At 42.1% G+C, this 15,236-nt stretch overlaps 1 protein-coding gene across 2 annotated transcripts in view; it reads right to left on the bottom strand.

Annotated features, from left to right (window-relative positions):
• BAZ1B (bromodomain adjacent to zinc finger domain 1B) overlaps positions 1-15,236 on the bottom strand; it is an 82,585-nt gene that overhangs the window by 23,712 nt on the left and 43,637 nt on the right. For both annotated transcript variants that reach the window (XM_049902722.1, XM_049902723.1), the window contains exons 7-9: positions 7,290-8,991; positions 3,125-3,263; positions 2,433-2,566 (exon numbers count right to left, since the gene is read on the bottom strand). In XM_049902722.1, the coding sequence (XP_049758679.1) occupies positions 2,433-2,566; positions 3,125-3,263; positions 7,290-8,991 (1,975 nt within the window). The remainder of the gene's footprint in view (positions 1-2,432; positions 2,567-3,124; positions 3,264-7,289; positions 8,992-15,236) is intronic.

Below are 15,236 nucleotides of genomic sequence, written 5' to 3'. Positions count from 1 at the left end.
GCAGGTGAACAGGAAACTCTGGCGGCACGGTGGTTAAGAGCTATGGCTGCTCACCAAAAGGTCGGGCAGTTCAAATCCACCAGGTGCTCCCTGGAAACTCTACAGGGCAGTTCTACTGTCCTATAGGGTCGCTATGAGTTGGAATCAACTCAATGGCAATGGGTTTTGGTTTTTAAAGTTGAGTAGTTAATACAGTTCAAAGTTTAAGAGTATCACAACTTAGAATGAAGAGGGATGACTAAATAACTCTTTAGATCAAAGCAAAGTAGTAATTTACTCCTTGAATATAATTTTAAGAGCAAAAGAGCCTGTGGTGAAGCAGAGGCAACTAAAATATATAAATACTACAAACTTATCCCTGGAGGCTTCAAATGTCAAATAATACAATTAAGCTTTTGTAAATCAGTTCCTATATACATGGCACTGATATATTTTAAGCTAATTTGTCAAAGCCCATTTTAGGACATCACCGTATTTGAGGTCTTACTTAACACTGGTATTCTCTTCTGCCCCATTCTCTCCCCTGAGCTTGAAACTTCTTCCCTGCAATACTAACATGTTACTTTGTTGAATCTTTTAAGTCAAACAATTTTAAAGAGACCCGGCCCTGCCAGACTTAGAAAAGGCAAAGAAACAACGTCCACTAAGATGGCCCAAAAGTGAAGAGACTTGGATGGCCTTCTTTCAGGTGGTTATAACTCTATCAACCTGATTTCTAAAGGGAGCCACCGAAATACATGATAAGATCACAGTCCCTCATCCAATCGGAATCTCTCCCCAGTCTAAGGACTGTGATTTCACTTTTACTGCTCTGAAACATAACTGCCTCACCTATGTCTACCAAAACTAGATTTTTCTAAGTGCCAAAATCTAACACAACATAATTTAACATTAAAACGTCTTGAATTTGAAGCTTTTGAGTATATAAAAAATTTAGTAGTTTCCTTACTAATTTTTTGAGTTTGAGGTTTGGGTTATGAGTTTCTCTAAAATGAAGGAGAACTACTTTAAAAAATAAAGATGTCTTAAAGAAATATTATCCAATACCTGGGGAGCAATTTTGCTTAGAGAAAGAAGCCTGTGGCTCACCCAACCCAGCTTCTCTGCCTCCCAGGCGGCACCTGGGAACGTCTGGAGCGGCCCTGCCTCCCAGTTGGCACCTGGGAACGTCTGGAGCGGCCCTGCCTCCCAGCTGGCACCTGGGAACGTCTGGAGCGGCCCTGCCTCCCAGTTGGCACCTGGGAACGTCTGGAGCGGCCCTGCCTCCCAGGTGGCACCTGGGAGTGTCTGGAGCGGCCCTGCCTCCCAGGCGGCACCTGGGAACGTCTGGAGCGGCCCTGCCTCCCAGGTGGCACCTGGGAGTGTCTGGAGCGGCCCTGCCTCCCAGGTGGCACCTGGGAACGTCTGGAGCGGCTCTGCCTCCCAGGTGGCATCTGGGAACGTCTGGAGCGGCTCTGCCTCCCAGGTGGCATCTGGGAGTGTCTGGAGCGGCCCTGCCTCCCAGGTGGCATCTGGGAGTGTCTGGAGCGGCTCTGCCTCCCAGGTGGCATCTGGGAATGTCTGGAGTGGCTCTGCCTCCCAGGTGGCATCTGGGAATGTCTGTAGACATTTTTGGTTGTCACTTTTTATCTAGCTGGCAGAAGCCAAGGATGTTGCAAAACATCCTCCAATCTCCAAGACAGCCCCTCACTACAAAGAATTAGCTGGTCAAAACGTCAACAATGCAGAGGGTTAGAAACCCTGATCTAGCCCAACCATATTACCTTTTTTTTTTTAATTAAATTTTTTTTTGATTAATTTCTTTCTTGGAACATACATAATATTCAACAAAGCACACTTTCAGAGTTGTTCTGTAAACTGAACACACCCACGTAACCAGCACCCAGATTGAGAAAAAGGACATCATCAGCACCCTTCATGGCTCCTTCCCAGTCACTGATTTATTCTGTTTAATATTTGTTGTGCTTTTCCTCGTGCGAATTTTAGATGACATCTGGGACCTTACACATCTTGCTTGCTGCTATAACCCCAGCAGATAGAAAATGCTTGGCACCATAAATACTAAACAGAAGAATTACAAAAATGGAGAAGGGGAAATATAACTCTACCTCTTCTTGGTCTCCTTACCTCAATCTCAGCCCTTAAGGTACCCACAAAGGGAGTTTTCGAGGAGCAAAGCTTGAAGACCACTCCTATAAATCCTAACATCCAAGCTCTTTTATCTTCTCACGCTATGCCTGGACGAAGCTGGTGATCAAATGTCAGCTTCCTTCCTTCTCACTATTCGTTTCACACTCTCCCATCCCACCCAAACACATCTACCTAAGAGGGCAATAAAGAAATTGTGCAAACAAAGAAAGCCGACACAGGAGAGGCCACCCGTGACACTGGCCCTGCCTGAGCAGAGGGAAGTGACCGCTGGCTACACTCACTGCGGGGACAGGAGTCCTCTTCAGGAGAATCCGCGCGGTCTCTGCGGCGGCAGCTGAATCGGTAGTCGATGCTGTCATGGACCCAGCCCTTTTCAACGAACAATCCTGGAACTTCATCCGAGAACAGCCAGTACCTACAAACCACAACCAGGTGCTCAGTAAGACAATGACGAACCAGGAAGGCGGGAGGATGTCACTTTTGGGGAAGGCAGTCACAGAGCGTCGACGAGCTTTCACACCCACAGCGGACAGAATTCCTCCTCTGCGCAGAACTCCAGACTGTCACGAATCACAACATAAGGTGAAGACAAGTATGCCAAAACATTTACAATCTGAGACCCACTTAACACCTGTAATTTTTTATAACTTTTAATATTTCCCTATCTCTAGGTTTCACAAATGTATGCAAATATTTAAGACACGTTACCATTTTTAAAGACCTCTATTTGGATTCCACCTATCATCATAACTTAAGTCTCATGCTCGAGATCTTCAAGGGAAGGGACATGTCTAGTTCAACCTCAAAATCCCAGCACTTGGTAAACATTCAATTCACGTGTGATGAGCAATCTGTGTCTAAACTCCATGAACAGGGAGGCTTGTCCTTCTTAGTACTTTAGACAGTTCTGCAGCTAACAACGTAACAACACGATGGTCCTAGAAGATGACAGAAATGAAATTTCGTAACTGACCTATTATGGTTCCGATCTGTTCCGATGGGAGTCCGACGCATGACCAGTTTTGCTTTGGCGATTCCTTCCTGGAAAGCCTTCTCAGCAGCTGCTTTGTGCTTCCGTATTCGTTCTTCTTCAGCTTCACGTTCTAACTTCACTGTTAATGTTAAAAATAACCTCAACCAATTTTTCTCAAGTAAATTCTACACATACAAATTAAATGAGATTCTAATTAAAAAGTGCCCGATATAAACTATTGGCCAAACTTCTGTCTCCTCCTAATTGTAATCCGTTATTTAAAAAATGACATAAAAAAGCAGCTATTTCTATCCGGTTCTGCTACCTATCTTTAATTTTGGTGAAGTCTCAGCCATCAACTCAATGTAAAAATCTCTAAAAATTAACTTCCTACTAAGATATTTTAAACAATCCTGAAGAAATGTTTGTAACAGTCCTTCAAATATATTAACTGGAACATTTTCTGATAGGAGTAGTCACAGGGTCCTCAAAAAGATCAGGATAGATACATAAACTAAAACCAAACCAGACCCACTGCTGTCAAGTCAATTCTATCTCCACGCAGTCCTGTACAGGGCAGAGGAGAGCTGCCCCGACAGGCTTCCAAAGCTGTAATCTTTACAGAAGCTGACTGCCACATCTTTCTCCCGGGGAGTGGCTAGTGGGCTCAGACAGCCAACCTTTGAATTACCAGCCAAGCACTTAACCACTGCACCTTCAGTTATTCCAAAATAAAAGTTTTTTCAGTGCGGAGGAAATCTGGCGGTAATTCAGCCTTGGCAATAGAAGAACTGAGAAAGCAAGAGCAAGAACATAACTTCTGGATAGTAACAATTTTCACATGTTAAACCAAAAAAAAAAAAAAAAAACCAAACCCACTGCTATCGAGTCAGTTCCGACTCATAGCGACCCTATAGGACAGAGCAGAACTGCCCCATACAGTTTCCAAGGAGCACCTGGCGGATATGAACTGCCGACCTCTTGGTTAGCAGTTATAGCACTTCAGCACTACGCCACCAGGGTTTCCATGTTAAACACCAGTTTCCCAATTTCTACTGACGGAAAAAAGTTTTAATTTCTTTTGATCACTCATTATATGGGATATTCTATCCAGACAGAAATTTCTCTCAACAACAAAAGCCCACCATCTTGCCTTTTACGTTTTCCAAAACTGTCACAACTGCAAGGTACAAAGCACTGCTATTTACAACACCCGAATTTTTAACCCTGATCACCTACTGAAGATAACAGCTACAATATGGTAAGAACTTGGACAATGTATCTGTCTAGAAATGTTACTCCAAAAAAAAAAACAAAGACAAATTTCATTTATTTAAATCCAACATGGAATTTGTTACCTTTAATAAAGAGTTTTCTAGAATGAATGGAGCTGTATGTTTACGACAATGATCCCAATCAGCACAAAGGCAAACAATAGGAGAGACCCAACTGATGGCCTAATCACAACCAAAGAAAAGCTGCTCCTTCTAAGGTTACAAAAAAAAACCACAGCTAAGGATCACACCACCACGTCTGTCAGTCTGTCCTGCTGTGGTGAGTGTTGCTGTGATACTGGAAGTTTTGTCACTGATATTTCAAATACCAACAGGGTCTCCCTTGGTAGCCCATTTTCAGCAAAGTTTCCAGATTAAGACAAGGAAGAAGGACCTGGCAGCCTACTTTTGAAAACAGTTGGCCAATGAAAACCTTATGAACAGCAGCAGAACACTGGCTGATACAGTGCCAGAAGATGAGCCCCGCAGGTCGGGAGGCACTCAGAAGACGACTGGGGAAGAGCTGCCTCCTGACAAAGGAGAGTCGACCTTAAGGACGTGGATAGAGTGAAGCTTTCGAGTCTTTCATGTGCTGATGTGGCAAAACTCAAAATGAGAAGAAATAGCTGAAAACATCCATTAACAATCGGAACATGGAACGTACAAAGTATGAAACTAGGAAAACTGGAAGTCGTCAAAAATGAGATGGAACACATAAACACCGATATTCTAGGCATTACTGAGCTGAAATGGACTGGTATTGGCCACTCTGAATCAGACAATCATATAGTCTACTACGCCAGGCATGACAGCTTGAAAAGGAATGGTGCTGCATTCACACTCAAAAGAACATCTCAAGGTCTGTCCTGAAGTACAATGCGGTCAATGACAGGACAGCATCCATATGCCTAAAAGGAAAACCAGTTAATACAACTATTATTCAAATTTATGCCAAAGACTAAGAAACTGAATATTTTGATGACTGACTGCAGTCTGAAATTGAACGTAACCAATGTCACTAAATTGTACATGTGAAAACTGCTGAACTGGTGTATGTTTTACTGTGTCTATCCTCAACAGCAAAATTAAAAAAAGAGAGAATCCTGACACATTTGAAAAATGTAATTGTCACTGAACAACTTGTGTAGAAACTAATTTGAAAATTTTCACCGAAAACACAACAAAATACATTTTTTAAAAAAAGATTTGTAATCCCACTTTGAAGTGTGGCGTCTGGGGTCTTAAACGCTAACAAGCGGCCATCTAAGATGCATCAATGAGTCTCAACCCACCTGGATCAAAGGAGAATGAAGAACACCAAGGTCATGCGATAACTAAGAGCCCAAGAGACAGAAAGGGCCACATGAACCAGAGACTTACATCATCCTGAGACCAGAAGAACTAGATGGTGCCCGGCCACAACCAATGACTGCCCTGACAGGGAGCACAACAGAGAACCCCTGAGGGAGCAGGAGAACAGTGGGATGCAGACCCCAAATTCTCATAAAAAGACCAGACTTAATGATCTAAGACTGGAAGAATCCCGGCAGTCACAGTCCCCAAACCTTCTGTTGGCCCAGGACAGGAACCATTCCTGAAGCCAACTCATCAGACACGGATTGGACTGGACAATGGGTTGGAGAGAAATGCTGATGAGGACTGAGCTACTTGCATCAGGTGGACACTTGAGACTATGTTGGCCATCTCCTGTCTAGAGGGGAGATGGGAAGGTAGAGAGGGTTAGAAACTGGCTAAATGGTCATGAAAGGAAAGACTGGAAGGAGGGAGCGGGCTGACTCATTCGGGGGAGAGTAAGTGGGAGTATGTAGTAAGGTGTATATAAGTTTATATGTGACAGACTGACTTGATTTGTAAACTTTCACTTAAAGCACAATAAAAATTACTCAAAAAAAAAAAAAAGATTTGTAGACAATGTTCCCAGCAGCATTCATAACCAAAAAAGTAGAAACCACCCAAATGCTTATCAAGTGATAAATTGGATAAACAAAACGTGGTATTATCCATACAAGGGAGTATTATTCAGCCATAAAAAGGAACGAAGTACTGATACACACGATACCAATGAACCTTGAAAACATTAAAGATTAAGTTACAGTACATTAAGTCAGTCACAAAAGACCACACATGATATGATTCCATTTATATGGGATGTCCAGGAGAGGCGATCTATGGGGCAGAAAGTGGATCAGTGGTTGCTCAGGGCCGGGTAAGATGGGGAGACTGGCCAGCAACGGCTGGTGAAGGGGCTTCTTTCTGAGGTGGTGAGGATGTTCTAAAGCTGATTGTGGTGACGGGCGGCAGCACATTTACCTGCAAATATTCTAAAAACCACTGAACTGTTCACTACAAATGGTCTCCAACTTCTCTAGGAACTCACCGTATGTGAATTACACCTCAATAAAGCTGTTAAAAAAAAAAAAATTCAGACTGATGGTGCCATCAGAGCCCAAAGTTTTTAAATTCTGGAATCTAGGGACTTCAAATACTGTCATTTAATTGTTACAACAATCTTAACCAGGCACATGAAATACTAAGGTGTGGATAAATAACTTGCTCAAAGGCCTATAGCTAAGACAGAGCTAGGATTTAAACCCAGGCCAACAATTTCCAAGTTAAGTGTTGTTTCCACTATGCCTATTTGTGGCTCTGGTCCTTTACTAAACCCAGAAAAGATGGCAATATCATATAAGACTAATTCACACTATCATTTACTAAAGAACGCCGAGCTGACTCTCCAGCCACAATGTTATATACATCGTAGATTACTTCTATGACCTACAGAAATAACTGAACAACTATGACAAAACTATAACTCCCTTCGTTTTTATGATCTCCCAGGTTTTCCCTTTTCTCTCCACACAAGATTTTACCTTTCATTTCTCTTTCCTGGATTTCCCGTTCCTTCTTAGCCTGAATGGCAAGCAGCCGTCTGCTCTTCACAGCACTAATCATGTCTTCGGCTTCCATATCTACTTGGGGTTCAAATTTGACAATTTCTTTTTTCCTATCGGTTTTGCCTAACCCATTCTCCTCTTTTCCATTTTCTTTATTTCTGGCTTCCAGTTCTTTCCGTTTCTGTTTCTCTGCTCTCTTCTTATCATTTTCTTCCTTCAACACGGCAAGCCGTTCCTTCCACAGCTCTGCAGACATCTGCTGTCTGGTTTCCATGTGGTCTTGCACTGAATACGTCATGAGAATCCGGTGGCAGAGTGCTGTCAAGATCTGCAGCTTTTCCTCTGACGTTAGCTCAAAAAATTCGGAAGTCTCCAGCTTCTCTAGGAACTCGTCTTGTACCTCATTGTCCTCAAACGACGCCGAGTCTTTATTGTCGTCTGTGTCTGAGCCCTCACTTTCCTCCTGAACGTCAGATTTGCGCAAGCAAAGTCGCACCAGCTCTGAAACAGAGTGCAGAGTCAGAGGGATTTCTGACAGCTTCATTCCCAGTTCACCATAGTCTTCTGCTATTTCATCTTGCAATAAGGTCTGTAAGAGGATGACCAACACTCTATTCAAATATAAAAAGCCACCCTTATCTGCACTCAGGGCCTCCATCAGGGACACAGCAGTAATAGGGTACTGGGCATCTGGTAAGAGTAGCCCAGAATAGCAGCTCAAGAATTCCACCACCATGGCGACATCCCCAAAGAGTGTGTTGGGCAGCCCTTCAGGGGTATCCACCAGTCTGAATGCTGGAAGGTTTTTGCCAGTCAACTCTTGGTCCTCAAACCGCTTCTGCTTTTCTAGCCTCTCAAGCATTTCTTTCTCTCTTCGCTCCTTGGCTTTCTCCTTCAGCTTTTCTTTCAGCTCCTCTCGTTTCTTTTTCAAATATTCTTTGCGTTGCTCTTCAGACATAGAGGCCCACTTCTTTTTGTGTTCTAGAAGTTCATAGCGTTTTTGAACGATACTTCGCAATTCTTCTGGGAGACGAGCTCTATCTTCATTGGAGAGAAGACGAGCTGTTTTGGAGATAACACAAGACAGGGCACTCTTCTTGTCCTCCCTGTCTTTGTTTTCTTTGTAGTAGGCAATGAGGTGTAGGGCAGCCGGAGGCAGATGTTTATGAGGTTTACTAGAAGACCTGGGTGTACCCGCAGAATTCCGCGGGGCTCGTGTCATCTTCTGAGTGCCTTTGGCCATGTCCAACAAAGTCATTTGCTTCATTTTGGTTTTAGGAGTCTTCAAGCCCTTTTTGGGAGATTTAGAATTCCCTGTGGATTTCTGTCCATTCAGGATACCTTTGCTCCTGCCCTTGGCCTTCAAAGGTTTGTCATTGTGCTTCCCTGGTTTCTTGGCAGTTGGGCCTTTCTTAGGAATGTGGAAGTTAGTATGTAGTTTGTTGGGTGACATCATCTTCATCATCTCCTCCAGATGCTCTTCCGGAGATCTGGAATTCTTTGAGTTCTTCACTTTGAGTGGGGAGCCACTCAAGGGTTTCTTCAAGTGCACGTGGCACCATAACTTAGGATTTAGTGGTGAACTGAGAGAAGTGCTGTCAATCTTGGGTTTCTTTGAGGGCTTCCTGTCTGGAGATCCAGTATTCTTCCTCTTAGTAGAAGGGTTGAGAGTCATGTACTGGAATTTAAGAACAGGAGCAAAATTAATTTAAATAAACGAATTTTAAGAAGCAATATTTAACCATCCTAAAGGCCCTCTTCCCCAGCTACTCAGGTACAGCTGTATATTCATTTCTCTTCCATAAACACTGTAACCCTGAAAAAACAAAGGTACGAATGTTAGCTTATGGTTTTGCCATATCAATAAAAAATTCTGTTGATATCCAGGCTTTAAAAATCTACACTCCGATATTAAACATTTTTTGCTATGCAACTGGTTTTCTGTTTATATACTGACTAAAAAAACTTTTAAATACTTTAATCAAATCTATGAACCTTTTCCCCAGAAACAACACACAAAACTCGTGCATCCAAGTTCAGAGTCCATCCATGAACCCCGGAAGAGTACTTGGTAATGGCAGTACAACAACAACAACAAAACACTGCTCACAGATAAGGACACTTCCTAACACTAGCCTCTGGGCTTGCCAAAGTCCTTTTTATTCCCCCTGTATCTGAAGAACTCATTCTCATAAACACATTAACAACTGTAAGCCCTCTAAATGCTCTATCTGCATGCAATTCTCTCTTTGACATCATTCCTATCTTTCAAATTCATTCCCTGACTTTCAAATTCACTCCCTCAAATTCATTCTACAATCCTTCGTTCTCACCCAGCCCTAAAATCCATTAATTCTATCACATTTTCACCACCCATACCTCCTCGTCCTTCTTTATCCAGATTAAATTCCATAGTCAATCATTATAATCGATCTCTTGCATAAACCTACAGTTCGCTTGTCTCTCTTGCTTTATTGTATCTTCTCGGCGAAACCATAACCCTGATTCACTGAAACTCTCTACTTACTCCTGGTCTGCACACATTCAGCTTAAATATGGCTAGACTAAAAGACATAAAGACAGTGAAAGATCTCATTTTAAATTCATCACCAAGCACCTCAAACGAGTCCTGGACAATGCTCAACAATCACGATATTCTCTCGATCCATTCACTTTCCCGTTCTTTCACACAGCTCTTTCACAACGTCTGCCTCCTCAAATCTCTCACTACTCATAGCCACTGCTTCCCATTTAAATGTGTATTGCAAAACAAAGCTGTGATTCTAATGCTTTAAAGAATACAATTATGAAGAAAAAAGGTGGCAGCTAAAACTCAAACCGACCAATACAAACGTACAGCCAATTTTAGAAAATTTTCTTGTTTTAAGTGAGCAGGAGAAAGACTAAATCATCTCTAGAGTACCTGGTTTCTACTACCACAAGCAGCTAAGCAGCAGCCAGGTGGGACTCAGGGACATGTTGAACTTCAAGTTTTTCAGAAGAAGGGGCCACACCTTGATAAGAGCAACACATAAAGAACCAGTCTGGAGGCAGTGGGTAGGGCAGACTAGTGGGAGAGGAGATCGGAGGCAAGGAAACCGGCTAGTGGGTGTGAAACCACAGGCCCCTTAAAAAAGAAAAAAACTACAGGGAGACGGCTACCCTGAAATACATCCCAGAGGTGGTGCAGAAGGACGTCCGCGCTCTTGCCGGGAGCGAAACAGCGGCTTTAACAACATCCACTGAGCTACACCATGAGTGAGACAACGCTCCATAAGACCTAAACACTAAAGACATACTCAGAGAAATGACAAGGGCCAAGGCAGCACAAGAGGCAGAAGCAGAGTCTACAAGGAGAGAGCTACACGTAGCGAATCCTGTCCCGGCTGAGTTCTGTAACTTTAGAGGCCAGTCTCCCTTTTCAGAATTACAGGCAAGACCAAGTTACCATTCCTTCGGCTGACAGTTTCTGCTGCCTGATTAAACCAATCATCATCCTCAGGATGGGATGACAAAGAGATTTTAATAACTTTACAGAATATAAACTCTATCTATGATTCAGGGGATACTTTCCCCAGAAGCAGTAGCATTAGATTTCAAAATGTTAAAAAGAATACACAAAGATAACTTATTTAAGACTTTATTGTCCTTGTGGACAGTAATAGTTATAGATACTCCAAAGAGAAGAGTACTTCGGAGACCATGCTACGAATCAAGAGCAAGACCCGTCACCACGCCGGCAGGAATTAAAGATAAATGTGGGCCTTCAAAAGGCGAACTATCCTCTCTAGCAAGCCTTAGAAACCTTGGGAGTATAGACATAACAGATTGATATTTTTTCTGACGCTGAGAAAACAGTATATTTAAAGTCATCCTAAAATGAAATGAATCACTAAAAAGGAGACTCATGTGAGACTAAGTCTCAAACAGTTATCTTTTAATAGCATCAATTATACTTGGGCCACTTCTTAACTTAGTGATTGTATTTCTATCTATTTAAAAAGTCTCTCAAATTCAGAGTAAGTTTCTTCAAATTTATTCCACTTAGAAGCACTGTATTATGCAGAAATACTGCAAGAAAGAGCTGGGGTGGTTTAGCCATGAGAGAGGTCCAGCAACCTATTTTTATTTTTAAGGTGTGTTTTCTGCCAAGGCACACCATGTAATTTTTTTCTTAAAAATTAAAGAAATGAACTCACCCAACCCCCTCCCAACAGGCCGGCTCCCCGCTTGGGCAGTCCTTCAGTAACTGGATCATCTCAGCATGGGCCATGCTGGGCAGTCTCAGCCAAATGGGAGCCGGCAAGGCTGGACTCAGGGGGATCTGAAAAAGTACAAAACCACTTATGTGCTAAGGGTGTCCCCTATCCCCAACTTATCACAAGTGATCAGAGTATGGGAGAGAGAAGAGAAGAACGGACACCTAGATTAGCAATATTACAGTTTGGGGCCAAAGGCCCTTCCTAACTGCTAAACAGGAAAAAAATACTTACGAATGTCTCAACAAGAAGGGAGGCTGAGAGGAAAATACAGGGTATATAATTCTACATTTGTTCTCTGCCACCTGGAATATACCACCACCATAAATATTTGTCTAAGTCGTGTTTGTTAATAAATGAAATAAAAATGAAGAAATTCTACTTGTGGCAGCCCATTCCGATGCTGAATTTAACTGAATAGTGAGAAGTATAGTCTAAGCAACAAGAACCCAAAACGGAAAACCTTGGCGATCTATATTCTGCTTCTTATTTCACTCTACTCATTCCCCTGAAGCACCACGTTAGGGTTTGAGGGAGACACTCATATAATGGGTTTGTCTGAAGTTCTACACACCTTTACCAGCAAATCTGCAAAATATGTTACAATATTTTTAAGTGCTTGAAAATTAACATAATTTGTTTTTAAAAGTACTTTGCTGTAGTCTCTAATTCATAACCAAATTTCAAGAGCCAAAATTTACTTTAAAAAAAATTTTAAGGTTATGAACACTCACTTGGAACATCAGCTATGAGGACACGTAGGACATCTTTTAAAAATGTGTAATTAATATCACCAGTAATGATACAAAATTAGATCACGTGCCTCCAGATAGGATCCACCGAGAAAAATACAACATCAATTCTGTGGTATGTCTACCAAAAATTCATAACCTGAACCTAATCATGAAGAAACAAGCCCAAAACAAGGTGCAGTCTGCAAAATGAATGGCTTGTGCTCTTAAAAATGTCAAGGTTCTAAAAGACGAAGAAAAGCTGAGAAGCCGTTCCAGATAAAAGGAGACCAAAGAGACCTGAGAAATAAATGCAACAAGTGATACCACATGAAATCCTAGACGACAAAAAAAATTTTTTTTTTTTTTTGCTAAAAGGACATTATCTGGACAATCAGCGAAATCTGAGTAAGAACTGTAGATTAGATAATAGTATTATCTCAATGTTAATTTCTTCATTTTGATAACTGCAATGTCCTTAAGTTAGAAAATACCATTGTTTACAGGAAAAAGTAATTTGCAAAAGCTATCCTGTCTTGCAACTTACTCTGAAATGGTTCAGAAAAAAATGTGTGTGTGTGTGTGTATGTGTATGTGTGTGCACAGAGAGAAAATGATAAAAGGAATGTGGTAAAACATCAACATTTGAGGAATCTAGTTGAAGGGTATGTGGAAATTATATCATTTTGTCAACTCTTCTGTAAACATGAAATATTTCAAAGTAAAATTATTAAAATACATTAAGAACCATATTAAATTAACCCAGATGGTTTTAGGATTCCAAATGTCTTAAAAAGTGTTATTTTCAAACACAGAATAATAAACGTTGGAGAGGCTGCGGAGAGACTGGAACTCTTACACACTGCTGGTGGGAATGTAAAATGGTACAACCACTTTGGAAATCTATCTGGCGTTATCTTAAACAGTTAGAAATAGAACTACCATACAACCCAGAAATCCCACTCCTTGGAATATACCCTAGAGAAACAAGAGCCTTCACACAAACAGATACATGCACACCCATGTTTATTGCAGCTCTGTTTACAATAGCAAAAAGCTGGAAGCAACCAAGGTGTCCATCAACGGATGAATGGGTAAATAAATTGTGGTATATTCACACAATGGAATACTACGCATTCATAAAGAACAGTGACGAATCTGTGAAACATTTCATAACATGGAGGAACCTGGAAGGCATTATGCTGAGCGAAATTAGTCAGAGGCAAAAGGACAAATATTGTATAAGACCACTATTATAAGATCTTGAGAAATAGTATAAACTGAGAAGAACACATACTTTTGTGGTTACAAGGGGGAGAGGGAGGGAGGGAGGGAGAGGGTTTTTTACTGATTAATTAGTAGATTAGAACTGCTTTAGGTGAAGGGAAGGACAATACTCAATACATGGAAGGTCAGCTCAACTGGACTGGACCAAAAGCAAAGAAGTTTCCGGGATAAAATGAACGCTTCAAAGGTCAGCGGAGCAAGGGCGGGGGTTTGGGGACCATGGTTTAAGGGGACTTCTAAGTCAATTGGCAAAATAATTCTATTATGAAAACATTCTGCATCCCATTTTGAAATGTGGCGTCTGGGGTCTTAAATGCTAACAAGCGGCCATCTAAGATGCATCAATTGGTCTCAACCCACCTGGAGCAAAGGAGAATGAAGAACACCAAGGTCACATGATAACTAAGAGCCCAAGAGACAGAAAGGGCCACATGAACCAGAGACCTACATCATCCTGAGATCAGAAGAACTAGATGATGCCCGGCCACACTCGATCACTGCCCTGACAGGGAGCACAACAGAGAACCCCCGAGGGAGCAGGCGATCAGTGGGATGCAGACCCCAAATTCTCATAAAAAGACCATACTTAATGGTCTGACTGAGACTAGAGGAATCCCGGCGGTCATGGTCCCCAAACCTGTTGGCCCAGGACAGGAACCATTCCCGAAGACAACTCATCAGACATGAAAGGGACTGGACAGTGGGTAGGAGAGAGATGCTGATGAAGAGTCAGCTATTTGTATCAGGTGGACACTTGAGACTGTGTTGGCATCTCCTGTCTGGAGGGGGGATGGGAGGGTAGAGAGAGTTGGAAGCTGGCAAAATTGTCACGAAAGGAGAGACTGGAAGGGCTGACTCATTAGGGGGAGAGCAGGTGGGAGTACGGAGTAAGATGTATATAAACTTATATGTGTCAGACTGACTAGATTTGTAAACGTTCACTTGAAGTTCAATAAAAGTTTAAAAAAAAAAAAAAAGTGTTATTTTCTTGTCTCTATCCAAAGGCTTCCCTACTAGGACATACAAGTCCAAGGTAAGGAGTCCCAATCCTATGGACACACTGCAAAGCACTGAGGCTGTAATGTACTACAAGAGGAGAATGGGCTAAGATGGCTGAATTCATCTTCAAAACCAACCAAACCCAGGGCCGTCGATCGATTCTGACTCACAGCGACCCTATAGGACAGAGTAGAACTGCCCCATAGAGTTTCCAAGGAGCGCCTGGTGGATTTGAACTGCCAGCCCTTTGGCTAGCTGCCACAGCACTTGGCCACTACGCCACCAGGGTTTCCGACTTCATCTCAGTTGACAATTAATTGCCTTGTACGTTGTTTCTCCAAGCCATGGGGCCTACAAAAAATTATACTATCCCTAAAGTCCAACTGCCAGTGGCATTTTTCTTCTCAACAAACTGTCTTCTAATGGAACTTCTTAAGGAAATTAATTCAGCAGTCATGTACCTATTACATACAAAGTACTATGCTAAACATCACGATATAAAATGAGTAAGACGGTCCTTGTTCTCCAGTAATTTATATTCTAGAAAGAGGTGAAACAAGATCACAAACACACCCTCAATATCACCCTAGGCCCTAAATAATCTTTCTCTCTCCCACCTAAGCTGAACCCATCACTCCCTTCCTAAA

This window comes from Elephas maximus, chromosome 12, assembly GCF_024166365.1.
Source record: "Elephas maximus indicus isolate mEleMax1 chromosome 12, mEleMax1 primary haplotype, whole genome shotgun sequence".
Taxonomy (NCBI): domain Eukaryota; kingdom Metazoa; phylum Chordata; class Mammalia; order Proboscidea; family Elephantidae; genus Elephas; species Elephas maximus.
The sequence above is the reverse complement of the archived record's forward strand: the minus strand, read 5'-3'. Positions and strand labels throughout refer to the sequence as shown.